General features: G+C 53.7%; 5 protein-coding genes across 18 annotated transcripts; 3 read left to right on the forward strand and 2 right to left on the reverse strand.

Annotated features, from left to right (window-relative positions):
- The first annotated feature begins 1,044 nt into the window (after positions 1 to 1,044).
- FITM1 (fat storage inducing transmembrane protein 1) lies at positions 1,045 to 3,714 on the forward strand. Its single transcript, XM_004755265.3, has 2 exons — positions 1,045 to 2,703; positions 3,077 to 3,714. The coding sequence occupies exons 1-2, from the start codon at positions 2,438 to 2,440 to the stop codon at positions 3,687 to 3,689; spliced, it is 879 nt and encodes a 292-aa protein (XP_004755322.1). The 5' UTR covers positions 1,045 to 2,437; the 3' UTR covers positions 3,690 to 3,714.
- Positions 3,715 to 5,679: 1,965 nt separating this feature from the next.
- Positions 5,680 to 8,547, forward strand: PSME1 (proteasome activator subunit 1). 2 transcript variants are annotated; one of them, XM_004755260.3, is made up of 11 exons: positions 5,680 to 5,915; positions 6,542 to 6,574; positions 6,708 to 6,770; positions 6,885 to 6,995; positions 7,084 to 7,129; positions 7,243 to 7,340; positions 7,592 to 7,660; positions 7,746 to 7,813; positions 7,922 to 7,976; positions 8,054 to 8,140; positions 8,321 to 8,547. In XM_004755260.3, the coding sequence occupies exons 1-11, from the start codon at positions 5,877 to 5,879 to the stop codon at positions 8,399 to 8,401; spliced, it is 750 nt and encodes a 249-aa protein (XP_004755317.1). In that variant the 5' UTR covers positions 5,680 to 5,876; the 3' UTR covers positions 8,402 to 8,547. The 2 variants fall into 2 exon arrangements, with proteins under 2 accessions (XP_004755317.1, XP_044923791.1); XM_045067856.1 differs by lacking the exon at positions 5,680 to 5,915 and adding an exon at positions 6,284 to 6,455.
- On the reverse strand, positions 8,543 to 11,916 carry EMC9 (ER membrane protein complex subunit 9). Of its 4 annotated transcripts, none has more exons than XM_004755262.3 (6): positions 10,864 to 11,916; positions 10,507 to 10,549; positions 10,288 to 10,364; positions 9,134 to 9,203; positions 8,952 to 9,046; positions 8,543 to 8,786 (listed from the first exon to the last, which is right to left on the reverse strand). In XM_004755262.3, the coding sequence occupies exons 1-6, from the start codon at positions 11,043 to 11,045 to the stop codon at positions 8,606 to 8,608; spliced, it is 648 nt and encodes a 215-aa protein (XP_004755319.1). In that variant the 5' UTR covers positions 11,046 to 11,916; the 3' UTR covers positions 8,543 to 8,605. The 4 variants fall into 4 exon arrangements, with proteins under 4 accessions (XP_004755319.1, XP_004755318.1, XP_004755320.1 ...); XM_004755261.3 differs by having other exon boundaries at positions 8,543 to 8,807; XM_004755263.2 differs by having other exon boundaries at positions 8,543 to 8,807; positions 10,507 to 10,991.
- A 101-nt stretch (positions 11,917 to 12,017) lies between these two features.
- Positions 12,018 to 15,943, reverse strand: PSME2 (proteasome activator subunit 2). Of its 7 annotated transcripts, none has more exons than XM_013057623.2 (12): positions 15,208 to 15,943; positions 14,866 to 14,898; positions 14,555 to 14,647; positions 14,387 to 14,449; positions 14,065 to 14,151; positions 13,930 to 13,960; positions 13,746 to 13,843; positions 13,110 to 13,178; positions 12,869 to 12,936; positions 12,647 to 12,701; positions 12,251 to 12,378; positions 12,018 to 12,159 (listed from the first exon to the last, which is right to left on the reverse strand). In XM_013057623.2, the coding sequence occupies exons 1-11, from the start codon at positions 15,253 to 15,255 to the stop codon at positions 12,262 to 12,264; spliced, it is 762 nt and encodes a 253-aa protein (XP_012913077.1). In that variant the 5' UTR covers positions 15,256 to 15,943; the 3' UTR covers positions 12,018 to 12,159; positions 12,251 to 12,261. The 7 variants fall into 7 exon arrangements, with proteins under 7 accessions (XP_012913077.1, XP_012913076.1, XP_012913075.1 ...); XM_013057622.2 differs by having other exon boundaries at positions 12,251 to 12,337; positions 15,238 to 15,939; XM_013057621.2 differs by having other exon boundaries at positions 12,251 to 12,337; positions 15,208 to 15,939.
- Positions 15,944 to 16,093: 150 nt separating this feature from the next.
- Positions 16,094 to 25,856, forward strand: RNF31 (ring finger protein 31). Of its 4 annotated transcripts, none has more exons than XM_004755254.3 (21): positions 16,096 to 16,529; positions 16,617 to 16,763; positions 16,905 to 17,060; positions 17,292 to 17,351; positions 17,454 to 17,529; positions 17,761 to 17,938; positions 18,801 to 19,203; positions 19,389 to 19,679; positions 19,938 to 20,186; positions 20,297 to 20,482; positions 20,588 to 20,794; positions 22,218 to 22,391; positions 22,475 to 22,573; positions 22,666 to 22,755; positions 23,912 to 24,026; positions 24,140 to 24,258; positions 24,530 to 24,643; positions 24,794 to 24,851; positions 25,045 to 25,141; positions 25,434 to 25,602; positions 25,713 to 25,856. In XM_004755254.3, exons 1-21 carry the CDS (start codon positions 16,338 to 16,340, stop codon positions 25,764 to 25,766), a joined length of 3,234 nt encoding a protein of 1,077 aa, XP_004755311.1. In that variant the 5' UTR covers positions 16,096 to 16,337; the 3' UTR covers positions 25,767 to 25,856. The 4 variants fall into 4 exon arrangements, with proteins under 4 accessions (XP_012913074.1, XP_044923782.1, XP_004755311.1 ...); XM_004755253.3 differs by having other exon boundaries at positions 16,097 to 16,529; positions 17,292 to 17,360; XM_045067847.1 differs by lacking the exon at positions 20,588 to 20,794 and having other exon boundaries at positions 16,095 to 16,529; positions 17,292 to 17,360.
- Positions 25,857 to 25,928: the final 72 nt, after the last annotated feature.

The following is a 25,928-nucleotide window of genomic DNA, read 5'->3' on the forward strand; positions in this document are numbered from 1 at the left end:
CACTTAACTGATTGAGTCACCCAGGCATCCCTTGAAGCCTCCTTTAATAAAGGCCTGAAGGACCATCCATTCTTCTCATTAAGAGATGTATTTACAATTCGGTTTGTATTTAATATTAATTATCACAATGTGTGAAATCTTTGCTATACTGTGGCAAAGCTATACTAAGCAAAGCTGTACTAACAACATCTACTATAATTTGTACTACTAACAATTATTGTGAGAACTCTATTCAGAAAAAACGTATTTTAACTTCTAGGGCCTTATGATCACAGGAAATATTTAAAAATTAAGTTTCAGGAGCACCTGGGTGGCTCAGTGGGTTAAAGCCTCTGTCTTCGGCTCAGGTCATGATCCCAGGGTCCTGGGATCAAGCCCTGGATCGGGCTCTTTGCTCAGCAGGGAGTCTGCTTCCTCCTCTCTGCCTGCCTCTCTGCCTATTTGTGATCTCTGTCTGTCAAATAAATAAATAAATAAATATTTTTTTTAAAAATTAAGTTTCAGGGGCACCTGGGCAGTCAATTAAATGCCCAACTCTTGGTTTTGGCCCAGGTCATGATCTCCTAGAGAGTCTGCTTGAGATTCTCTCCCTCTCCCTCTGTCCCCCTGCTTGTGTGCTCACTCTCTCTCTGAATGGGTAAATTGTTAAAAAAAAAAAAAAAGTTTAAAATTACATACTTTTTTTGGTAGAGAATTGTGATCAGTAAAACATTCAGGCATAAAAATATACTAGGATAACTTTTATGAGGGAAGTCTGATGGAAATATAATTTCTGATTATTAAGATCTTGTCACTTTTTTAAAATGGAAAATAGTAAGATATATAATCACTGTAGTGTTTAGATCCATTGGGCATATTTAAAAGAATGAGAGAGAGACAATACACTGGAAATTGTGTCCTGTGTAACTATTTAAAATTACAATGAAAAATTTTTTGTTGGACACCTGAATGGCTCAGTCAGTTGAGTGTCTGCCTTTGGCTCAGGTCATGATCCTGGTTTCCTGGGATCCTGGGGTCCTGAGATCCAGCCTGCTCGGCTGGGAGTTTGCTTCTCCCTCTCCCTCTGCCCCTTCTCCCTACTCATGCTCTCTCTTTCTCTCAAGTAAAGGAATAAAATCTTTAAAAATATTTTTTTGTCAAAAATGTGAGGCATTCTATAGGTCTTCTGTTAGGGTCCATGAACAGGAACTATGTTGAGGTATGGGCTTTAGGATCTGGAAGGAATCTGATTGATTAATCCATCTTGATCAGTTTATGATTGTGGGCACTGAGGACCAAGGAGGATTAGTTGATCTTCCAGAAGTCACACAGTTTAGAACCCAGGTGCACTTTCTTGCTCATTCCTTTTACTATTTCATGGGCTTAAACTGAAATCCAACCACCAGTCCTGAGGAATGATAAAGGATGACTAAAAAGGATCTTAGAACAGCTATTGAATAACAGGGACATCCCTTGGATAGATTGCTCCCTGCCTTGTGGCTCCAGCCCTGGGGGGTCAGACTGGGAGGCCAGTGTGGGACTTAGGACCCAGCAACCAGTTGGAGGACACAACCTAAGGCTCTGATAGGCTCCAAGCTAGGGATTTCCTTGTAGCGTCTCCCACACCCCATCCCTATCACATGGCAGTAAGCCTAATCTTTGGGGTCCTGAAAGTCCAGACTGGGCCCCCGCCATCTCTCATACAGTACACCTTTCCGGGGACACTTAAAGCTCATCTGTTGGCCTTCATAACTATACCAGAGAATGGTCCCATCTTAGATCCAATGTCTTGTGCATTGTATAAGCACCATGGTTTACATAAGGCCAGACTAGCCACTCAGAGCCCCTCTCACCAGACAGGGGCTGGATCAAGCCCTAGGGTCATGATACACCTAAGTGGGTATCCCCAATGGTGTACCCTGCCCCCAGCCTGACTTGGATGTGGGGCTGTGCACAGCCATCTTGTGCTCAGAATTTAGGAGAGGGGCTGGATCACACTGATGATGAGGCAGGCACAGATTTTTTTTTTAATGATTTCCAAGGTTCATGGCACCTTATTTCCCCGTGGAGCAAACATGGTCAGGTTGGGGTAGGGTGGGGGTGACTGGCTGACCAGACAGACGGGCAGACCCAGGCAGGCTATGGACAAAACACTGAACAGCAGGCCTGGCCCTCTGACATGAACCAGAACATGGTTGGACCTGAGGACACAAGGCCAACAAGAAAGGACACAGGCCACTGTCAGGACACACAGCCAAAGCTAGGACCCTGCTGACGTGGCAGCCCTCGGCCCTGGTCCCTTACTGCCCCCCGCCCCTCTCCCCCGCCTGCCAGCTGCCAACAGGGCTCTGCCCTGTGTCTGCCACACCTGTCACTGCCTGTCCTTGTCCGGGGGGGCCCCATCAGCCCCTCCTCAGCTGCCCAGCAGAGCAAGCGGTTAGTGGGGAGGGGAGGGAACATGGAGCGGGGGCCGACGGTGGGGGCAGGGCTGGGGGCTGGGGCCCGAATCCGGGCACTGCTGGGCTGCCTGGTCAAGGTGCTGCTCTGGGTGGCGTCTGCCTTGCTGTACTTTGGAAGTGAACAGGCCGCCCGCCTGCTGGGCAGCCCCTGCTTACGGCGCCTCTACCATGCCTGGTTGGCAGCAGTGGTCATCTTTGGGCCCCTTCTGCAGTTCCACGTCAACCCTCGGACTATCTTCGCCAGCCACGGCAACTTCTTCAACATGTGAGTCCACTGGAGGCTGTGGGCGCCAGCTCCCTGCACTCCGGGATCCCAGCTCCCTCCTCCAGGCTTCTGTCCTCCTGCCAGTCTGGACACTAAAAATAGGCTAGGAGGTCGAGGAGAAATTGGGGGGAGGGGGAGGGGAACAGAGTTGGGGGGTCCAGGGGAAATCAGGAGCAGGGCTGAAGAGGAAATGTGGCTCCTAGAAGGTTGAATGGGCCTCTAAGGAGCTGGCCGAGTTTAAGCGGCTGGGGAGGAAACAGAACCAGTGCTGATATGTAGGATGGGAGCCAGAGCAGTGATGGGGACACAGATGGGTTGGAAGATGGGGTGGACAGGGGGTCTCTAGCTAGCCTCCCTTCTTCTCTGCCCACAGAAAGTTTGTGAATTCAGCATGGGGCTGGACATGTACCTTCCTGGGTGGCTTCGTGCTGCTGGTGGTGTTCCTGGCTACACGGCGTGTGGCAGTGACAGCACGGCACCTGAGCCGGCTGGTGGTGGGGGCCGCAGTGTGGCGGGGGGCTGGCCGGGCCTTCCTGCTCATCGAGGACCTGACTGGCTCCTGCTTTGAGCCTCTGCCTCAGGGCCTGCTGCTGCACGAGCTTCCCGACCGCCGCAGCTGCCTGGCAGCCGGCCACCAGTGGCGGGGCTACACGGTCTCCTCCCACACCTTCCTGCTCACCTTCTGCTGCCTGCTCATGGCCGAGGAAGCGGCAGTGTTCGCCAAGTATCTGGCCCATGGGCTGCCAGCCGGGGCCCCTCTTCGCCTCGTCTTTCTGCTCAACGTGCTGCTGCTGGGCCTCTGGAACTTCTTGCTGCTCTGTACCGTCATCTATTTCCACCAGTACACCCACAAGGTGGTGGGGGCTGCAGTGGGCACCTTTGCCTGGTACCTCACCTATGGCAGCTGGTATCATCAGCCCTGGTCTCCTGGGAGCCCCGGCCACGGGCTCTTCCCTCGGCCCCGCTCCAGCCGCAAGCACAACTGAAAGAAATAAAGGCAAATCAGGCCTCGCCGGGGCTCTGCTCATTCTTTGGCTGGGAGGACTCAGAAAGGGTGGGAAGGGTGAGAAGGGAGTCAGGCAGTCTCTCTCGAGCTCCTCAGCCTTTCCTTACCCTTAGCGACCTTGAATATCCTTCCTTATGCTTGCTCTCCATCCCTCCTGCGGTCAAGTCTCCCAGTCCTCGAAGACTTCAAGCTCTCTGGTGGGACTTGGATGTCAAGGAATGGCAATGCTATAGCAGGTAAGACCGCCCATAGGTAGGGGCAGCACTCCCGCTGAGCACGTGCTTCTCTCTGCTCTGTTGACTGTTTTTTCTGCCTCCGTCACTGAATCTCCCCTTACACCTTCCCTCAGGGCCTGCCTGTCTTTTTACTTTTTACTTTACATTTACTTAACGACTGTTTATTGAGCCAAGCATAGTTCCATGCCTTGTGAATAATAAAAACAAGGTTTCTGCTCTTTGAGGGCTGATGGGTAATGGGGGAGGCAGATGATAAACTCACAAATTATAGCAAATTTCTCTTGTGCTCACTACAGATCAGGCAGAGGTCTAAGTGTCTCTAAGCTCTTCCTATAAATCTAAGCCCTCATAACACCACCACCACCACCAGGTGGGTTTGGTAGTGTTTCTATTGTACAGTTGTGAAAACAGGCACAGAGGTTAAGTGACCATGAGCCCAGGCGACAGGGGTCCATTGTCTGTGCTCTAAACAAAGAACCTGCAACTACAGCCCTTCTGTGGCCAGATTTTGTATGGCCTGAGAGTTAAGAGATGATTTTACATTTTTAATGACTGAAAAAAGAACAAAAACAAAACAAAACAAACAAACAAACAAAAACAGAAGAATAATATATCATGGTCTGTGAAAATACAGAATTCAAAGTCCAGTGTCCACAGATAAAGTTTTATTGGAACCTGGCCCTGCTAATTCATTTAGGTATGGCTGTTTACCTGCTCTAATGGCAGAGTTGAGTGGTTACTCCAGACACAATATGGCCCACAAGAGCCTAGAATATTTGCTATCTGGCCTTTTAGAGAAAGTTTGCCGACCCCAGGTCTAAATGACACTATCCCCCCCCAAATAAACTGGCTAATATCAGAGAGCTTCAGTGCTATGAATGTTCTAAAGCAGGCTGGTTTGTAATAGAGACTTGGCAGGGAGGTACTTTACGGAGAGAGTTCTCTCTGGAGAGGTGATATTTGAGCAGAGAACCTAAGGACCACCTGAACAGGGAAAGGGTGTGTCAGGCAAAGGGATTGGTAAGGTCAAAGGGCCTGAGACAGGAATGAATGTGACACCTAACACAAGGGGTTTAAGCAACAATGGAAGCCCCAGCTATTTGCAAGTTTAAGGGATGGGGGAAAGCAGTGGAAAGTAAAGTTGCTGGAGAACAGGGGCCAGGCAAGCCAGGCAAGACTTCTGGGCCAGGAAAGCCCTTTAGATTTCATTCTAAGATCAACAGGAAAGTGAGAAAGAGCTTTAAGCCAGAGAGAAGTCTGTGTGGAGAGTATAGGGGGGTATAGTTCACAACGAGGGTCAGAAGGGAGCTGACCGGGGCCAGGATTGGAGCGGTGACAGCTTCTAAATGTCACCGCATAGGCCAGACGATGCCCGTGGAACCAGGGCTAGGGAAGGGAATCCAGAAAAGATGGAAGAGCGCCAGATAAGGCTTATCACTGTCCCTTGCCGAACCAAGACTGAAGAGCACCCGAGGTGTCCGGACGCAGGGAAATGAGAGGCGGGGATTGGCCGGTGGCCGACCAATGGGCTCCGGGAGGCGGGAAGGCGGGCCCGCGGTGCGTGGGGTGGGAGGGCGTGGAAAGAAGTGTGTTGGTGAAGGGAGCTGCAGCAGTCCGGAGACAAAAGGCGGGAAGTGAGGAGGCGGAGAAGGAGAGGCTGGGCTTTCGGGAGCTGGGCGGGGAGGGGGAGGCAGGCTGGGGCGGGACGCCGGGTGGAGGGGGAGGTGTCAGCGCTCCTTTCGGCCTCCAGGGGGAGCCCGGCCGCGGCGGTAGCCCTCCGCCCGCTCCTCTCCCGGGCTGGCCCCGCCCCCTCCAGTACCTCCGTTCCCCGGCTACCCAGGAAGGCAGTGCGGGTGGTGAGAGCTGCTTTCGCTTTCCCTTCCCTGTGCACCCTCCGCTTCCCGTGCGGCGCTAGGCCCCCCGCCCCGGCCATGGCCATGCTCAGGGTCCAGCCTGAAGCCCAAGCCAAGGTGAGCGCTGCGGGTTTGAGGAGGGGCTCCTTAGGGAGGCGTGGCTCCGAAAGGCTGCAGGCGTCCGTGACCCGCCCCCCAGTCCCGATAGCTAGTCGGGGTCGCGGTCATCGGAGCCCACGTGAGCCTCGGTGCCAGGAGCACCTGCGCCCTGGCCGGGGGCGACAGGTGAGGTCCGCCTGCCGGGAGAGGCCAGGCGGTCGAGGTTCAGCGGGGTGCGGTGAAGCAGAGAGCTGGCGTGGAGGGGAAGTCCGCTGGCGCGGGGCCCCGGGCCACACACAGGGTGCCGGAGCTGCCCTGCCACCTCATGGCCTTTCCCACGGAAGGGCTCCCGGCCCACCCCACAGGGTACGCGGCCCGTGCCCCAGTCGCAGAGGCTCTTACACCTCTCCTTGCACAGCCCAGGAGACCCGAGGGATCTCCTGGGCTGTGGACCATTCGCCCTTCACCGCCAGGAATGTTCTCATCCCCCACAACCAGCCCCACGGGGATCAACTTCACCCTTCCCAGCCCCACGGGATGCATTCCACCCTTCCCCAGGTCAGGCCCTACACAACCCTAAGGGTACGGTCCTCAAACGAACTGGCCATAAGCCAGATGTGTGAAGGACTGCCTGTGTCCCACAGGTGGACGTGTTCCGTGAAGACCTGTGTACCAAGGTAAGACCTGCCCCATCAGCACCCTGCCCCTATGCTCAACCCTTCCTTGCTGGGCAGTGTCAGCCCTGCTTCACTGCCAGGAAGAACATTTGATTCTGACCCATATCTTCCCCCACCCCAACCTCACACACAGACAGAGAACCTGCTGGGGAGCTACTTCCCCAAGAAGATTTCTGAGTTGGATGCATTTTTAAAGGTACTGGGGCAGCAGAAAGCTAGAGAGTAGGGGTCAAGGGGGGAGTCTGGGAGACCATGAGAGCAAGGTGGGAGGGATACCCTTGCCTCTAGCCCTCCTTCCACCCTGCACCAGGAGCCGTCTCTCAATGAAGCCAATCTGAGTAATTTGAAGGCCCCGTTGGACATCCCAGTGCCTGATCCAGTTAAGGAGAAGGAGAAAGAGGAACGGAAGAAACAGCAGGAGGCAAGCCGGGAAGAGCTGGGAGGAGGGACCCAACCATGGGAAAAGTCAACCTTAGGCCTGACTCGCAAGAGCCCCTCTCTCCCTGCAGAAGGAAGACAAAGATGAAAAGAAGAAAGGGGAAGATGAAGACAAAGGTACCATCATAAAGGGATTGAGTCTCACTTCCTAGGAGCTCTTCCCTGGGGATTCCTCTTCCTTGCCCTCACACAGTCCCAGCCTGGTGACTGACCCATTGCCTACTGCCTAGGTCCTCCCTGTGGCCCAGTGAACTGCAATGAGAAGATCGTGGTTCTCCTTCAGCGTCTAAAGCCTGAGATCAAGGATGTCATTGAGCAGCTCAATCTGGTAAGACCTCCCACTCTCACCCCCAGGCTTCAGATCTAACCCTTTGTCTTCCTTGGTGTCTGCCAGGTAGGACTTAGCACTGGCCAGGTATTAGCAGGAGAGAGCACAGAAAATGAAGCCAGAATTGTAGGCCCTGGGGCTTAGGACAGACTTGGCATACCTCCCCCAACTGTGGGCAGGGACGCTGAGGACAGGAACCTGGGAATTAGGTTGGGAGCTGATGTGGCTTTGATGCCTTTCCCTCCTCCCAGGTCACCACCTGGTTGCAGCTGCAGATACCTCGGATTGAGGATGGGAACAATTTTGGAGTGGCTGTCCAGGTGAGAGCGCTACCTCACTCCTCTGCCTTCCCTACTGCTCCAGTCCCAGCTGCTTTCCACTTTCCTCTTCGCATTCTTTTCCCAGGAGAAGGTGTTTGAGCTGATGACCTCCCTTCACACCAAGCTGGAAGGCTTCCACACTCAAATCTCCAAGTGAGTGACTGCCCACCTCCACCTGCCTGCACACTTTGCCTTGGCCTTGGACAGAGGCCTGGGCTCTGTCTTCCTTCTCCCATTCCAATAGGCTGCTACTTTCTACAGGTATTTCTCAGAGAGGGGTGATGCGGTGACCAAAGCAGCCAAGCAGCCCCATGTGGTAGGTGAGGCCCAAGTCAGGGTGCATGGTGGGGGCAGGACGCATCTGAAGTCAGGCCTGACCCAAGTCTCCCACAGGGTGATTATCGGCAGCTGGTGCACGAGCTCGATGAGGCAGAGTACCGCGATATCCGCCTGATGGTCATGGAGATCCGCAACGCTTATGTGAGGAAGCGAGGGTTGGGGGGCAGAGTAGCAGAGGCAGCTTTCCCAGGCCACCTACTCCCTGACCCTGCAGGCTGGGGGTGAAGGGTCACAGACCTTAACCTCTCCATAAGGTTAGAAATGGGGCACAGGAGCCGTTGGAGTCCTGTGGCTGACCCCTACTCCTCTTTGACCCTGTAGGCTGTGTTGTATGACATCATCTTGAAGAACTTCGAGAAGCTTAAGAAGCCCAGGGGAGAAACAAAAGGAATGATCTATTGAGAGCCTCCCCTCATTCTGTAATGGGTCTGGCAGAGACCTTCCTATCTTTTACAGAGGACTCCAGACTACCCCCAACTTCAGCATGTTGAGGTTTGTCTCCCTCTTGCCTCCCAGGCACAATAAATAGTCATACCATTGTCCTTTCATTCAAGTATTTTTATTGGATCCTGACCCTTCCCCTCCTACCATGCCCCCAGCTCTGGCTCAGGTCTTTCCATTGGTGGGACCCACCCACTGGGTGATTTGGGTGTTTAGCTGCTGGTTGGTCCAGTCCTGCCGGATGTCATCAAGGTGGCAGTCAAAGTCCACAAGGTGCTGGTGGGCCCGGCCCTCTAGTAGTGCTCCCACCATCTGCCGTGACTCTTCCCAGTCCCTCCACATCACTCTGAAATCATAACCACCCCCCCTGGAGGTCACACTCAGCAGGCAGTGGCCTGACACTTGGCAGAGGTTAGCATCTAGAGAAGGACCCTTGGGAGCAAGATCAAGGACAGAGGAGGCCCAGGAGCTATGGGCTTCCAGGAAAAGGTGGAGGGAATAGGGCACTCACAAGTTCTTGTCCTTGGGGACCCAGCGGAGACCATGGTTTTCTAGGACGATGACGGGGGGCACATGAGGCTGAGACACCAGTTTCTGATTATCCAACTGCAGACAAGGAAGGGGTGGTGAGGGTTTCAAGGATCCCCTTTCCTACTTTCTCACCAACTCCCCACCCTGAAACCCAAACCTCACCATAATAAGGACTGCACCAGGGAAGAATTCTGCAATCCGCCCAGCAATTTTCGAGGCCAGGGGTCCAGCACTGTGTAGAGGAAAGACCAGAGGAGTGAGGAGCTGACCATGAGTAGACCTGTCCATCTGAGCTGGACCTCCCTGGTCTCCTAGATGATGGCACAGTAGTGGCCTTTCCCTGTCACGGGCCTGGGGGTCAGGGCTGCTTTAAGCTTCATAAACAACTGCTTTGATGCTTGAGTGCAGTTGGAAACAGGTGCTTAGACTGCTGGTTAAGGTGGAGATCAAAGGTGGTCTTTCAGGAGGGTAATTTGGCATAACCACCCAAATTTAAATAGTATATTATACATATGCTGACCCAGAAATTCCATTTATAAATATAATAATTGGACAGTGTCTGTATTAACAAAAAATGGGAAACAATCTCAATGTTTAAGGCATTAAATAAATCACGGTACATCCATACTCATACTATATAGCTGTTAGGATAAGGCAAATCTTGGTGTAGAGATGAAAAGATGGCAGATATTTACTAAGTGAGGAGGGAAAAGCAAATTACAAAACTGTTTAATTTGACCCAGATATATGATTAAAACATAAGTAGATAATTTTATGTAAGAAAATTTCCTTTTGGGGCACCTGGGTGGCTCGGGTCGTGGTCTCAGGGTCCTGGGATTGAGCTCCGAATCTGGCTCTCTGCTCAGCGGGGAGCGTGCTTCACCGCCCCCGCCCCTCCACCTCCCCACTCCCCGCCCCGCCCTGCCGCTTGCCTCTCTGCCTACTTGTGATCTATCTCTCTGCAAATAAATAATTAAAATCTTTAAACATTTTTTTTTCCTTTTTTTTTTCTTTCAAGTTGGTAGTTGGGTTTCCTCTGTGTTCTTTCAGCACTTGGCGGAGGGGAGGTCACCTCGGTTAAAACCAGGTGTCAACTTATTGATACACAGCTATCCTCCCCATCCCCACGGGAGCTCCTCCAGGGACCTTCTTCATATTTCTCTATATTCCCTCACTCCAGTACCCAGCCTAGCCTGGTGGATATAGACCCCGCTCCTAAGCATTTGACGAAGGAAAGATGGAAGGAATGACCAAGAGTTCTCTTGATTCCCCCATCCCATAACCCTTAGCCTTCTGCCTCTGGCTACTCCACTCACCTCTGGTCGTCCAGGGCTGCATTGGCATGATAGTACCCAGCCACTACCAGACCGGCCTGCGCGCCCCACACATCCACCTGCCGTGGGAAAGGGGCCATCAGAAACTCAGTGGCGACGCCCGCACTGTAGGTGCGCACTGCTGCCAAAAGGCCGGGGATGGGCTTGGGCTAGGAATGTTAGGGGGTTTCGCGGTGGTCGGTGGGCGTCCAGAGATGGCACCTGGTTGAGGGCGACCTCCAGCATGACAGACAGGGCCAGATGGCTGTGGAACAGGGGCACACAGTCGGTGAGACACAGACATTCTCCCGACCGCGGCGCGGGCGCCAGCAACAGCCCGTTGACGGCGGCGTGCGGGTACCGGGCGGCGTGCAGACACATCTTCACGTAGGCCCGGGCCGAGATCTCCACCTCCCCCATGGCGAGCCGGGCCCCAGCTCGCGTCCGCGAAGCTCCCTCCCCGGCGCGTTCCTTGGCCCTTCCCTCTGCCCCCTCACTTAGATTCGGCAGTGACGCTGACTCGGGTCGAAGGCAGCCCGCTGGCTCCCAGGGACCTGGGTCCCGGCGCCCGGCCCCCACCTGGCCCAGAACGCAGACCGTGCGGATTGCATACTGCAGCGCGGAACTCCGCCTCTGCCCGCCCCTGGAGGGCGGCCGCAGATCCCCGCGGGCCTAGAAGACTCCCCGCCTGCTGCGGTAAGGGCCCGGGTTTCTGTAGTCCCGCCCACGTGGTGCTCTTCGATAGGCTTAAAGGTTCTCATTTTGCCCAATCATCGGCCGTGCCCAAACCTTGCCCCGCCTTTATCTCCTGCGAACTGAAAAGAACTCACAACTGAAAACTAAAGAGAACTGCCCGCACGCTGATTGGCTAGGCTACTCGACTTCGGCTCAGGATTGCAGGATGGCTTCGTCTGATACCTGCGCCTCCCGCCCCCTAGGCCCAGCAAAGGTGGCAGGGTGGAGCGCGCGCCTCGCTTCGGGTGTCCCAGAGAGCCCGCGCCAGATTTCCACACCTGGAAACGAAGCCGACTGCCTTCTTCCTACTATGGAATGGGTGGATTTGTACTCTGGGCCAACTCCGTCACCGATGAGCCGTATTACCTTTGCCACTACAGGGTATCTGGACCTTGGTTTCCCTAATGTAGCCTCAGCAGAATTAAAGGCGCAATTGGCTGAAGGAGGAGGAAAGAGGACAAAAAAAGTTACAGGCCCATCCTTCCCTTACTGTCCTGCCGTATGTCCTTCAACATAGTACCTTCGGAGCGTTTTTTTGTCAGCCCTTGGGAAGGAGTCCCACCATTCACCCATAATTCTCCCAGTGAAACCTCACTCCCTCTCCAGGCTGGCACTGAGCTGATGAGTGGTGTTCTTTCTTCTTTCCCTGATCTCAGTCCCAGAGCTTTCTCCTTGCTCAGCTTTCAGTCCAAGGCCTGCTTGTTCCTAAAAGGGGTCTGCGCAAATGCTACTTCTTCCAGGAAGCACTCACAAGCCCCCTAAATGTTTGAAATAATCTTGTGAAATTCTCAAATACAGGGAATATACATAGCTATCACGACATGTCAAAATTTCCACCCTGTTATTTAGGATGCCTTCTTAAGAACAGGCTGGGTTTCCCCTTCATCTTTGGCCTCATGCATCCCCTCTCTTTCCTGCCACCACATTCACATTCAGTATCTGGACATAGGCAACACTCAATAAATGCCTTCTGAATGAATGACACACACCAGCAGTAATTCACACAAAGAATAGGTCATTTATTATTATTATCATTATTATTATTATTTTGGCCCTGGACTAGTACATAGATGGCTTCTCTTCACCCTTTGGGTTGATAATTTTCTCTAGGTTGCTGCTGATGATATGATAAAGCTCAGCCTGGAAGAAGGCCAGAAGAATGGCAATCAGGTTCTTGGCTTCTCCCCTGTCCCCCTCAACCATCTCCCATAGGAGCTTCCTCCACACTCACATAGAAGGCCCTCAGGTCCAGCACCATGGCCCTGAGCTCCCCATAGGCTGCCTCATCTCGCTCATGCACCAGGGCCCGGTAATCCATCTGGGATGTGGGAGGCAAAGCTGAGTCAGACCCATGGGAGGCTGGGACATTAATATGGTTTCCTCACATAGGGAATAGGTAACTTGAGGATAAGCCCTTCTCAGGACCAAGAAATGGAATCCCACAGGATCAAGCCGAGAAAGGGGTCAAGGTTTTTGAGATCCAAATCAGATTTTCTAGCCAGTGCTCTTAGGTTAGTATTTCCCACATTGAGAAAAGTCAGAAAACAGACAGGAAAGACCTCTAGCCCCTCTTCCTTGCCCCACCTCCAACGAGCCTCAGCTAGAAGCCTGGTGACTATGTACTCACTACATGAGTCTCCTTAGAGGCCTTGGCCACAGCATCCCCACGTTCTGAGAAGTACCTGCCGAAAGTAAGGGAATAAACACAGGAACGGGTAGAGAGAGAGGGAGATATTCCCTCAGACCCTTCCCAGAGGCCCCCATCATCCTGATGGGACTGCCCAGCTACAGGGATCCCAAAGAAATGTCCTTGCAGCAACCCCCATGCTGGCCCTCCGGCTACCCTCACTTGGAAATGGTTGTCTGGAAGGCTTCTACTTTTGTCTTGACTGCATTTACCCTCTCCAACACCTTTTCCTGTGATTCAAAAGAGAGAGAGAGAGAGATGAGCAGCAAGAAAAACACTTCATCTCCTCCCTCCTTCACCCACCATCTTCTTCCTCCTCCTCCTCCCAGATTATGTCTAGTTCCTATCTCTCACTCGCAATGCCTCTCCCTGTTTTCAATGTCCTCATACACCCTTTTCTTACCTGGATAGCCACCCCAAAGTCATTTCCATCCTCAATCTTGGGGATCAGGTGCTGAATCCATGTGATCACCTAAATTATAATCATGTAGAAATCATTCAACAAACTTCCTGGGTCTTTCCTTTTACTGCCACTTTCTAATAACAACTATATTTAATTGAAGAGTTATTACATGCCAGACACTGTGCTACACATATATCTCATTTAATCATCACAGCAGTTTCTCAAGATACATATTCTTATTGTACCCACTCGATAGATGAAAAAACTGTGTCACAGAGTGTCCAAGAAGCTTACTTAAGGTAACCAGCATAGTAAGTGATAGAGTCAGGATTTAAGCCCAAGCAGTCTCTAGGGCCCAAGCTCTTAAACCAACTCACGATGACACAACACCTGCACTGTGTACCAGGTAAGACTAACATTATGGGAGTGGCTACAACATAGTCTCTGATTACAAGGATACCACTGTGAAATCAGAGGTCTAGCAGAATGAGAACACAAGGTATCCAAACCCAAAGCACAGAGGAAGTTTCCTATGTCAGAAATAGGCCCTTGAATGAAGGAATTGCATCTCTCAAGGAGACTAGGGCCGGGCCCAGCTTGTCTTCTCTTTCTCTTTCTCCCAGTTCCCAGGCTTACCAGAATGCATTTTTCTTTGAGAGTCCAGACTTCTGGCTTAACCAGGGCAAGGAGGGCGAGAACTTTCTCATTTCCAGGGAGAAAGCCACACTTGGGAACTGTGAAAAAAAGGACATTCAGGCCCCTTCTCCTCCAGCAAGCAATGTGCCCCTTCCTCTTCCCTAGACACCCCTTCCTCTCTTACCTTCTTTCTTTTCCTGCTTATCTGTTTCCATCTAAGGTAAAATGAGGGACAGCAGCTTTAGAAAAGTCTTGGAGGTTGGAGGGCCATCATCTCCACCCGGTTTATAGTCTGAGCCCTGCACCCCGAGTGCCTCACCTCATCATCCTTGGGCGGGGGGTCTGGGATGGGGATGTCCAGTGGGGCCCGGAGAGAGGTCAGGTCAGCCACATTGAGGGAGTCCTCCTGCACAGAGCTCACTGTCAGCAGCTGCCCAACCTAGTCCCTCATTCTGAGTCACAGACTTCCCTCCACACAGTCCACCCAACTCTCTCCCTATACTCAGGCCTCACACTATTCTAACGTTTCCAGTCCACCACTCAAACTGTTCTCTGTATGCTGAACCCAGTTGTTAGCTAGAGGGGGTGGATGGAGAGGGGAGAGGCCTTGGGATGGGCTGGGAGGGGCCCATACTACTCACTTGCAAGAGCTGATTCAGGTGTATGATTTTCTGTGGCAAGAAACTGTAGAGGAACTCCTCTGCCTGTGGGTTACATTGCAAGGATGGGGAATCTCAGATGACACTCCAGAGGTGTCAGAGAAGTGAAGACTGGAAGGGCCCTTGTAAATCATTGACTCCAATACTTACAAATAAGGAAACTGAAGCCAGAAGAAGTGAAGGGACTTGCCCAAGCTGGGAAGTGGCAGAACCAAGGTTAGGACTTTGGGCCACAGCTTTTCCCTCCACACCAAAAGAGGGGAGAGGAAGCAGCAGAAGTGGAGAGAATATTAAGAGGAGTCAAATTAAAGGTAGAGATCAATAATTAGGAGCCTTGGGTTAAGGTTTGATAAGGGAAGTAGGGCCCAGGGTGGGTTTGGGGGTGGTCATCCTGAGAGGTTGCGGCTCTCAAGTACTGGTCTAAGATTCTGAGTCAAACCGCTTGAATCTAGGAGACTTACCTCCTGGAAAAGATTTTGCCTGAAGACATCCACCTGCACAAAGAGCAGTACCCGGATGTTGGTTAAGGGTCTCAGTTGTCAAGAGTGAGATCCCACCCACAAAGGGATGCCCTCCAACTTGGCTCAGGCCTTTCCTACCACAAGCCAGATTTCCCTGGAAGCTCAGGCTCCGTGCAGAGACCGGCCAGAGGGCAGGAACTGGGAATCCCCAGGTAGAAGTGAAAGCACTAAGAAGAGGTTGGGGGAGTTCTCTGGCACGGCCCTGATCCCCTAGAGTACCCAGCCTGGCCACTAGCCAGGAGGGCTCGCTGGCCCTTTCGTGGCCTCCCGATCCCCCATTACCTGTTTGCGGGCTTCCCCGCTCAGGCGTACCCCATAAGGCTTGGCCATGCTGTTCCAGTTGCAAGATCTTCGCTCTCCCAGCTCGCCGCCTGGCCTTTCGCTTTCACTCCCCACGTCCAGGCCCGCCCCCCTCAGCCCCGCCCCCTTCCTTCTTTTCCCCCTCCCTCTGGCAGGCCGCAAACCGTAGGCAGCCCCTCAGTCATTCTCGGCCTGCTGCGACTAGTAGAGGCGGTGCGGGCTCGGTCACAAGCCCAGGGGCTGTCCGAGGGAGGGGCTAGGATAAAAGTGGGACCGCGGCTACCGAACAGGGGCTGTCCCTCGGGGAAGGGGCGGGGCTTCTAGGGAGGAGTCAGAGCGGTCCCGGGAAAGTCCAGGGTTGGGGTGGGAGGGGTTGGAGAGTGGGAAAGGGGGTGTTCAGTGATGGGGCTCCCCCAGAAGGCTCGACTGCAGGGAGGAGCCCGAGAGGGATCAGAGTGTAAGTGGGGGAGGGCCGGGGGCCGAGAAGAACTAGTAGAATATGGAAGGGAGCATTCTCCGGAATCCCTCCAGGAGAGCAGAAGGGGCAGGACTCGCTTGAGGGGGCCCCAGAGTGGCCAAAGCTGAGTCCTGGCAGAGTGGGGCTTCCCCGGTGGGGACCGGAACAAGGCCGACTGATGTAACAGAAAAGGTTTTGAAGGAAATAAAGTAACCCCGCGCCTAGGGCCATCCGGAAAGGGGCGGAACCAGCCTAGAGAAAGGGGGAGAAGAGAGCGCGTTCGGCGTTTAAGGCCCAGACGCTCTAGGGGAGGAGCCAGAGACCATTTGGCCTTCTCATTGGCTGGGCCCTGGCTTCCCTCTTGGCCACGCCTCCTGATTTCCTGACCCCACCCTGGCCAAACCTTAAAGCCCTCCCCTTCCCCTGAAACTAGGTCGCAATCCCGCCCTCTTTGCCAGTACTTCCTGTTCCCGGCTAACCCTGGCGCGGGGCCCGGGGCCGAAGACTGACCGTGGCCCGAGTGACCTGGGGCGGCTTTGCCGACCGAGTCGGGCCGCGAAGCCGGACACCAGGCGGGAGGGGTGGCGCTCAGGCCGCGCACAGCCTGCGCCAGGTCCCGGCGGACGACGGGGCTGGGGCTGACTCCTGTCTCAGGATGCCGGGGGAGGAGGAGGAGCGGGCCTTCCAGGCTGCCCGTGAGGAGCTGACGAGCGCCCTGAGGAAAGATTCGGGGCAGGTGTTTTCCATGGAGCAGCTGCAGCCGCTATTGGTCACATCCCTGCCGCCAGCAGCCCGCTACCTGCTGCTGAACGCCTCACGCCTGGTCCGCTGCAATGCTCATGGGGAGGTGAGGCCCGGCCCGGCTCGGGAGGGGGACTGGAGGACGGGAGCCCAGGGCGGGGCTCACAGCTCTCCGCTCTCTGACTGCTCTCAGCCCCGAAACTACCTCAACACCCTGTCCACGGCCCTGAACATCCTGGAGAAATATGGCCGCAACCTCCTCAGCCCTCAGCGGCCCCGGTACTGGCGCGGGGTCAAGTTTAATAACCCTGTCTTTCGCAGTACAGTGGATGCTGTGCAGGTGAAGCCCCCCCTGGGCCCCTTGTGGGAGAAGGAGACTTAGCCTGGGCTGGGGGGTTGGCTAGAAAGGGCCGGAGGCTGTGCCCCAACACCTTTTGGGAAGGGGGCCTGGTGGGTTGTGACTGGTTTGAATGTGTGGTAGGGGGGCCGGGACGTTCTGCGATTGTATGGCTACACAGAGGAGCAACCAGATGGATTGAGTTTCCCTGAGGGGCAGGAGGAGCCCGATGAGCACCAGGTGGCTGCAGTCACACTGGAAGTGCTGCTGCTTCGGACAGAGCTCAGCCTGCTGTTACAGGTGAGATGTTGCAGTGTCTGTAGTCCTGAGGACTTAAATACCAGGTCTGGGGAGCCCAGCCTCACTCCCAAAGGCAGGCTGGGGACCTCATGCTACTGCCATGGGCTTAGTCCCCATAGCAACCTGGGAACTCCCCATACTGTTCTTGCTGTGGATGCTGGGAGACCATGGCTTTGAGGGCGGGCCTTGTCCTAGGACTCCAGATGGAAACTCTTTTTACCTTGTTTGCAGAATACTCACCCAAGACAACAAGCCCTGGAGCAGCTGCTGGAAGACAAGGTTGAGGATGATGTAAGCAAGGTAGGGATAGGGCTCTAAGACCTGATGACCAAAGGGGACAGGGGTTGTGGGACTGTGTGTCCCCAAACCCTTGCCCTGTCCTTTTCTTCTCAGATACTGCAGCTCTCAGAGTTTGCCCCCTTATTGAGAGAAATTGCTCCTGGCCCCCTCACCACACCCTCTGCCCCAGGTATTATTTGTCCTGTAATGGGGGGTGGGGCAGTTTCTAGTAGACCAAACTAATGGAAATTTGGGGCCCTACTCTGTGTATCTTCTTGCCTTTTAAAAGAGATTAAAATTGCTTCCTTGGGTCTGGGTATGTTGAAAAGTAGTCTGTGATTTATTCCCTCCCACAGCAAATTCAGATGTAACTTGGTCTTTTTCAGAAAGATGTTCAATTTTTTTCTCTCCTATTTTTCAGGCTCCACTCCTGGTCCCTGCTTCCTCTGTGGCTCTGCCCCAGGCATACTGCACTGCTCAGCCTGTAAACAGGCCTTGTGCCCAGCTTGTGATCGCCTGTTCCATGGACACCCATCCCGTGCCCATCACCTCCGTCAGACCCTGCCTGGGGCCCCCCAGGCCACCTGCCTGACCCCCAGGTGAGAGATCTTCTCTTCTGGGTGGGAGTGAAGTTGAGAGAACTTACAGTAACTTGAATATCTACTCTGTGTCAGTTTTTATGCTAAATGCCTGGGTGGCCCAGTCGGTTAAGCAGCTGCCTTCGGCTCAGGTCATTGTCCTAGGATTGAGTCCCATATCAGGCTCCTTGCTCTGCAGGGAGCCTGCTTCTCCCTCTGCCTCTGCCTGTACTCTATCTCTCTGACAAATAAGTAAATAAAACCTTTTTAAAATAAATAAATAAAGATTGTTTCATAGAAGACACGCAGGCAGTTATTGCCCTCCAAGAGGTCACAGACATACATTTAAAGCAAGTATTAGTCATAGCAAGATAGATTAATATGTTGTGCAAATAGGAAGAGGAGGAACCTAGCCTAAAGGATCTGTTCAATCAGTAGGATTTCTTTCTTTTCTTTTTTTTAAAAAAAGATTTTATTTATTTGGCAGAGAGAGAGATTAAGAGAATCAGTGGGAGGAGAGGCAGAGGAATGGTAGACTCCCTGAGGAGCAGGAAGTCTGATGCAGGACTCGATCCCAGGACTCTGGGATCACGACCTGAGCCAGAGGCAGATGCTTAACCAACTGAGCCAAGCATGCCCCCAATCAGTAGGATTTCTAAGCACCTAGTATGGGTTAGGCCCAACATTAAGGATCTCTATCAGCAAGATGTGAACTTTAAGATGTAATTAAATATTAAACAGGCTATGGGTATGGTGTGTTCCAGACAGAACAATACATACAAAGGACGGGGTCTGTGTTTCCCCACAGAGAATGAGGGATGCCTGGGAATAAGGGACCCGGGCACCAGGGCGCCCCCAACAGACCTCTGCTTTTTCATTACAGCTTACCTGCGTCAGCTCAATCACGGACCCAGTCAACCTCCGTGCTGACCCTGGGAGATAGCTCTCTTATGCTTCCCCTGAAAGCTTCCCCTGATCCCACAAATGCCCGTTTGCCCTGGCACTGTGCTGCCTGTGCCATGCTAAATGAATCTTGGGCAGTCCTCTGTGTGGCCTGTGATCGACCCCGAGGCTGTAAGGGGTTGGGGCTGGGGATTGAGGGTTCCCAAGGAGCTGGGGGCCTAGAATCTGAGCTTGCACGGGGTCGTTGGGCCTGCCAGAGCTGCACCTTTGAGAATGAGGCGGCAGCTGTGCTATGTGCCATCTGTGAGAGACCTCGGCTGGCTCAGCCTCCTAGCTTGGTGGTGGATTCTCGGGATACTGACATTTGCCTGCAGCCCCTTCAGGTAACCTGTTCCTGGCCTTCCCATCTCTTTATTTGCATCTGTTACCACAGGCCATTCTCTACTTCATCTCCTGTTTCCTTCAGTTTCTCTGCGTCTCCCCCCCCCCCGCCCCCCGCCAGCTCTCTTATCTTTCCATCTTGAGCCTCAGCCAGCTTTCAATTGGATAATTCTTTTTGCCTTCCCAGCAGGGGGATACTTTGCTCTCTTCTGCCCAGACTCCAGTCTGGTACTGTATTCACTGTACCTTCTGCAACTCGGGCCCTGGCTGGGTGTGTGCCATGTGCAACCGGACCAGCAGCCCCATCCCCATACAGCATGCTCCCTGGCCCCATGCCTGCTCACTGGAAGAGGGACTCCCTGAGCCAGGGCCTACACGACGCCTCAGTGCCCCCCTTCCCAGTTCCTGTGTGGACCCCGAGAAGCAGCGCCAAGACAAGATGCGGGAAGAAGGTCTCCAACTAGTGACCAAGATCCGGGTAAGCATTTAGGCCTGGAAGGAGGTAGGGTTGAGCTAGTCATGAAAAGGAAAGGCCACCGTAGATTAATACAAGTTCTTGTAAAACTTGATGTTGTTAGTGGCAGCTGCCTCTTACTTCCCACATGACCAGTGCCATGCCATACACTACTCACATGATCCATACGTCTAACCATTGTCAGCATTTTGGTTCGGGCAGAGAGTGGGTGGAGGGTGCCCTTCCTGATGGGCCATCTGTCGGGGTGGGACTGTGCCTTAGGAAGGGGAAGCTGCAGGTGCCTGTCCAGAGGAGGTCTTCTCAGCTCTACAGTACTCAGGCACCGAAGTGCCCCTGCAGTGGTTGCGCTCAGAGTTGCCCTACGTGCTGGAGATGGTGGCCGAGCTGGCTGGACAGCAGGACCCGGGGCTGGGTGCCTTTTCCTGTCAGGAGGCCCGGAAAGCCTGGCTGGATCGGCATGGCAATGTTGACGAAGCTGTGGAAGAGTGTGTGAGGGCCCGGCGGAGGAAGGTACCAGCAGTGCTGGTGGGGGAGGGGGTTGAGGACTGTGGGTCTCGGAGCTTCTTACACTCTTTTGCCTGCCATTTCCCTCTTCACTCCTCTCTACCCCCAATTCTCAGGTGCAGGAGCTCAGGTCGCTGGGCTTTGGGCCTGAAGAGGGATCTCTTCAAGCATTGTTCCAACATGGTGGTGATGTGGCTCGGGCCCTGACAGAGCTCCAGCGCCAGCGCCTGGAGCCCTTCCATCAGCGCCTCTGGGACAAGGGCCCTGATCCCACCCTTTCCTGGGATGGGCCAGATAAGCAGGTGCCGGGAGGATAATCCACTTGGAGGAGCAGGGGGAGGGCCGAAGGGTAGGATTCTTGGGGTGTGACAGCCACGTCTTCCCCCTCCCCCTGAATCACATTGCAGAGTCTGGTTAGGCGGCTTTTGGCAGTCTATGCACTCCCCAGCTGGGGCCGGGCAGAGTTGGCACTGTCGTTGCTGCAGGAGACACCCAGGAATTACGAGCTGGGGGACGTAGTGGAAGCTGTGAGGCACAGCCAGGACCGGGCATTTCTGCGCCGCTTGCTTGCACAGGAGTGTGCTGTGTGCGGCTGGGCCCTGCCCCGCAATAGGGTAAGCCTGTCCCCTCTGCACCTGGCCTTCGCATGACTCTCTTCCCTTTGGGCCCTGCTCCGTGCCAGCCCCCGTCTCCAGCCCTGTCTTTTGCTCTGCAATTGCCCACGTGCTCCAGACAGTGTCCAGAAGGATGTGTCTGGAAGGAAGTGTCTGGAAGGAAGGTGGGGACACCTCCTGCCCCCATTATTTTTACAATTCCACTATGGAACATTACAAGCACAAAATGTCAGCTTTCTTCCTCCATGTCCCCCCAACTCCTACATATTCATTACCACACTTTTGCAGTCACCAGGATTTAACCAGTCTTTATTCCATCTACACACACACACACACAAAATTACTTTGAAGCAGATCTTAGGCAGCATGTAGTCAGCCTGTAAACACTTGAGTGTGTATCTCTGAAAGGTAAGTCTTTGAAAACACAGCTACAAATACCATTGGCACACCAAAAAAAATAACCAGGAATTCTTCAATGTCATCATCAAATATCCATTTGGTAGGAGCAGGCCCCTCTTATCTCCCAAGCCCCTGCTTACTCTAGGCCAGAAGTAGCAATTCTTGGGGCAAATACACTCCCATTTAGTTAAACTGGCTCTGTACATGTTGAGTTGTGTTTTGTTTTCTACTTTTTATTTTAAAATAGTTGTAGATTCTCAGAAGTTGTAAAAATAGTATAGGGTCCTGTGTGCTCTTTACCCACCTCTTCCCAATGGTAGCATCTTCTGTAATTACTATACAGTATCAAGACCAGGAAATAAACACTGGTACCTTGTGAGCCAGACTGCAGACCTTGTTCATTTTTCACATGGTATGTGGCGCTGTGCTATTTCATTCCGCGTATAGGTTCATGTAACCAACAAGATACGGATTGTCCCATCACCTCAAAGGATCCCCCTCATGCAGCCCTTTTATAGTTGCAACTTTCTTCCCTTCCTCCTGTCACCTGACAACTACTAGTCTGTTCTCCCTCACTATACTTTGTTTGTTTTAAAGACTTTATTTATTTGTCAGAGCACAGAAGCAAGGGGAGCAGCAGAGAGAGAAGGAGAAGCAGGCTCCCCACTGAGCAGGGAGCCCAATGCGAAACTCGATCCCAGGATCCCGGGATCATGAACCAAGGCAAAGGCAGGCGCCCCCCATCTCTAGAGTTTTGTCAGTTCAGGGATGTTATTTGTTTGCTTCTAAATTGGATGCAAATACCTTCCTGAGAGCACTCTTCCGTTTACTATGGGCCTCACCACTGTTTTTTTCTGTGAGGGTCTTTAGACACTTAAGTTGCCTGCCAGGCACTTGTTGGAAGTTGCTACCTTGGCAGTCGTTCGTTAGACTCGGGTTTCTCAGTGGACCCCTGGCTACTGCCCCCCACCCCGGCTGGCAGCCATGGCTTCAGACCTCCTCCTCTTTTGGCCTCTCCCTGCAGATGCAGGCCCTGACTTCCTGTGAGTGCACCATCTGCCCTGACTGCTTCCGCCAGCACTTCACCATCGCCTTGAAGGAGAAGCACATCACTGACATGGTGTGCCCCGCCTGTGGCCGCCCCGACCTCACTGATGACACGCAGCTGCTCAGCTACTTCTCTACCCTTGACATCCAGGTACTGCAGTCCTTAGGACTCGGGGTGCCCTGGGCTTTGAACAGGAACCCTGCACACCCACCACTTCTGCCTCCTATCCCCAGCTGCGGGAGAGCCTAGAGCCAGATGCCTATGCACTGTTTCACAAGAAGCTAACTGAGGGTGTGCTTATGCGGGACCCCAAGTTCTTGTGGTGTGCTCAGGTAAGTGGCCTGCCCGGGGGAGCTGACTGGAGGTGGAGGAGGGCAGGGTGCCAGATCAGGTCTCATATAGCTTTATGCTCTTGTACCTACAGTGCTCCTTTGGCTTCATATATGAACGGGAGCAGCTGGAGGCAACGTGTCCCCAGTGTCACCAGACCTTCTGTGTGCGCTGTAAGCGCCAGGTGAGGCACATTGATCCTTTCAGAAAGAACTTGCTAAGCTACTGGCATATACTACATCAGACTCAGGGTATATCAAAGCATGGAACAGACATGAGCTCTGGCCTCAAGGAGCCTGCAGACAGTCAGGAAAGGAGGGAGGGACGGAGGGAGAGAGGGAGGCTGAGGGGGAAGGAGGGTGAAAGGTGAGGAAACGGAGGAAGGAAGGGAGAGGGAGGGAGGGAAGGAAGGAAAGGTGAGGAGGAAGGAGGGGAAGGGAGTATGGGAGGGAGAGAGCATAAATACACGTGTATAAGTTCTGTAAAGAAAACACAGGAATTTGAGATTAGGAATAATGGAACGGACCTACGTAGGATAGAGAAGTCAGACAAGTCCTCTCTAAAAATGGTTTAATTTAAGCTCAGGCCTGAAAGTTAAGAAGAAGCCAACTTTGCAAAAGATATTCGGGCCAGAAAGAACAACACATGGAAAGGCCAAAGTCAGAATTGTGTGGCTGGAGCCCCAAGAGCAAGGGAGAGAGTGGCAGGCGGTCGGAGAGGAGCTAGCTGACAGATCAGGAGAGTCCTTGAGGCCGAGTGAGGAAGGTATTTGCCTTTTATTCTAAGACTAAGCAAGGGGTGATACTATCTCATTTGCCTTTTAAGAAGTTTAATATTTGAGCGCTCATTTTGGCAGCACATACTCTAAAAAGTTTAATGATGGATACCAAAAAGTGATATCTGTATTACAAAACAGTAATAACAAAATGACCATCTGAGACCCTTCCACTAAATCTTGAAGCTTGAACACTCCCAGTGCTGTGGAAGCTGCCTGCCTTATACTCTCCAAGGCATCTTGGCCACCAGGTGGAGCCTGCATCGCAGGCCAGCAGGGGTGGAGGCAGAGACAATGGGAACAGAGGCCAGACCTGACCTGGCTTGGAGTAGCATGGCCACAGTAGGGATAAAGAGAAAGGAACGGCACTGAGATAGGCTTGGGGGGTGGACCGAAGAACTGCCAGTGAATATGTGCCAGTACGAGGACGTGAAAGAACCGAGGCTGGCCAATGGTGAAGGATAGTGCCATAAACACAGCCAGAGAGCACTAGGTATGACAGGTGGGGCCCTCAGGAAGGGCCTAGGGTGGAATTTTCAGGTGAAGTTTGCTTTCCCTCCTGCAGTGGGAGGAGCAGCACCGAGGCCGGAGCTGTGAGGATTTCCAGAACTGGAAACGCACCAATGACCCAGAATACCAGGCCCAGGGCCTAGCCATGTATCTTCAGGAGAATGGCATTGGTAAGGGCGGACTGTGAGGCCTGTTTGCCCGGTCATTTGTCACTGCCAGCCTCTCATCCTAAGAGCCTAGAGGAGCAGTGGCAGCCCCAGCCCTGACCTGCTGTCCTTTGCAGACTGCCCCAAGTGCAAGTTCTCGTACGCATTGGCCCGAGGAGGCTGCATGCACTTTCACTGCACCCAGTGCCGCCACCAGTTCTGCAGTGGCTGCTACAATGCCTTTTACGCCAAGAATGTGAGCCTGGAGATGGGAAGGAAAGGAACAGGAGAGTGGGCCACTGCCGTCGGGTGGGGGCGGGGGGGGCAAAGGCATGGAGGAATAGCCTAGGGGAAGAGAAGGCCAGTGGGGTGTAAAGCACCTCTCTGTCCCCTCCCCCTTTCTGCTTGCCTCAGACCCTCCCAATGTCTCCATCTTCCCCCATCCCTATACCCCTCATGCAGGGGTTCTGAGAAGCCAGGACCCCAACCGTCTCCAACTTTCCCTCTCCCATCTGGGTTTCTGCCAGAAATGTCCAGACCCTAACTGCAGGGTGAAAAAGTCCCTGCATGGCCACCACCCACGAGACTGCCTCTTCTACCTGCGGGACTGGACTGCTCTCCGGCTCCAGAAGCTGCTACAGGTCAGGGCTGGCCAGCCTGGTTGGGTGCGCAGATTGCCCAGGGTGGGAGGCAGGGCCCTGGGGGGCAAGAACGGAAAGGCTCTCTGCTGGGCAATGCAGGAGGGCTGGCATCAAGGGGAACCTAACGCCCATCCATCTGCCCCTCCTTAGGACAATAATGTCATGTTCAACACAGAGCCCCCAGCGGGGGCCCGGGCAGTACCTGGCGGTGAGTGTTGGGACAAGCCTGGGAGGCGGGTGAGGGCAGGCTGGGCTCCCACTGTGTTGTGGGTAAAGGGGAGGCTCAGGTGTGTGGTCCAAGCTTGGCCTGTGCTGCCTCTGTTGATAACCCAGTTCTCTGGAGGCTTCGTGGTTAGTGACCTCCTCCCAGCACAAGGATCCCTTCCTTCCCTTATCCTTAGGTGGCTGCCGGGTGATGGAGCAGAAAGAGGTTCCCAACGGGTTCCGAGATGAAGCTTGTGGCAAGGAGACTCCAGCTGGCCATGCTGGCCTCTGCCAGTGAGTGTCAGGCATAGCATGGAGCATAGTGTTGGGGAGGTTACGCCTGGAGAGTGAAGGGGGTCTCCTGAATAGTGGGTCCTGCAGGGGAAGCAAGAGGGGGGCTCTCTGGCAAGGATGTGGCTAGGTAGGAGCCAGCAGCGTGTGCAGAGACACGGTGCCTACCCGTGTAAGTGGCAAGAGTTGTCAGTCTCGTTCGTGTGAGTGTGTCAGTGACTGGCAATGTACAGGGTACCCTGGCTCGATATTAGCCAAACAGAAGAACGATGATTCCACCCTGTCCTCTCCCCAGGGCACACTACAAAGAATATCTTGTGAGCCTCATTAATGCCCACTCGCTGGATCCCGCCACCCTGTATGAGGTAGAGGAGCTGGAGACTGCTGTGGAGCGCTACCTTCATGTGCGCCCACAGCCCATTGCCGGGGAGGACCCTGTTGCCTACCATGCCCGTCTATTAAAGGTAAAGCCTCCCCTCCAGCCTCACCTCTGACCCATGCTCTAGAAGTCCCTGTCCAGCCTGTGTTTGAGCCCTAGGCTTCCAGTGGCATCCTTTTCTCTCTCCTTCTGCAGAAGCTGATGGAAGAAGTGCCCTTGGGACACAGTATCCCTCGCAGGAGGAAGTAGCCAAGGGCAAGGATCCTCCTGAGGGTCTCGAGGCCCAGCCTCCTGAGGAACAACTCCAGCACCAATAAAGAAGCATCTCCTTGCCCAGGCTTTTTGGTGGTCCTTCTTCTGGCCCCACCATCTGGGGCACAGGGAGAGAGGGTGGGTGAACTGAGAGCTTTG

This window comes from Mustela putorius, unplaced genomic scaffold, assembly GCF_011764305.1.
Source record: "Mustela putorius furo isolate JIRA1106 unplaced genomic scaffold, ASM1176430v1.1 tig00003898_pilon_pilon_pilon, whole genome shotgun sequence".
NCBI lineage: Eukaryota > Metazoa > Chordata > Mammalia > Carnivora > Mustelidae > Mustela > Mustela putorius.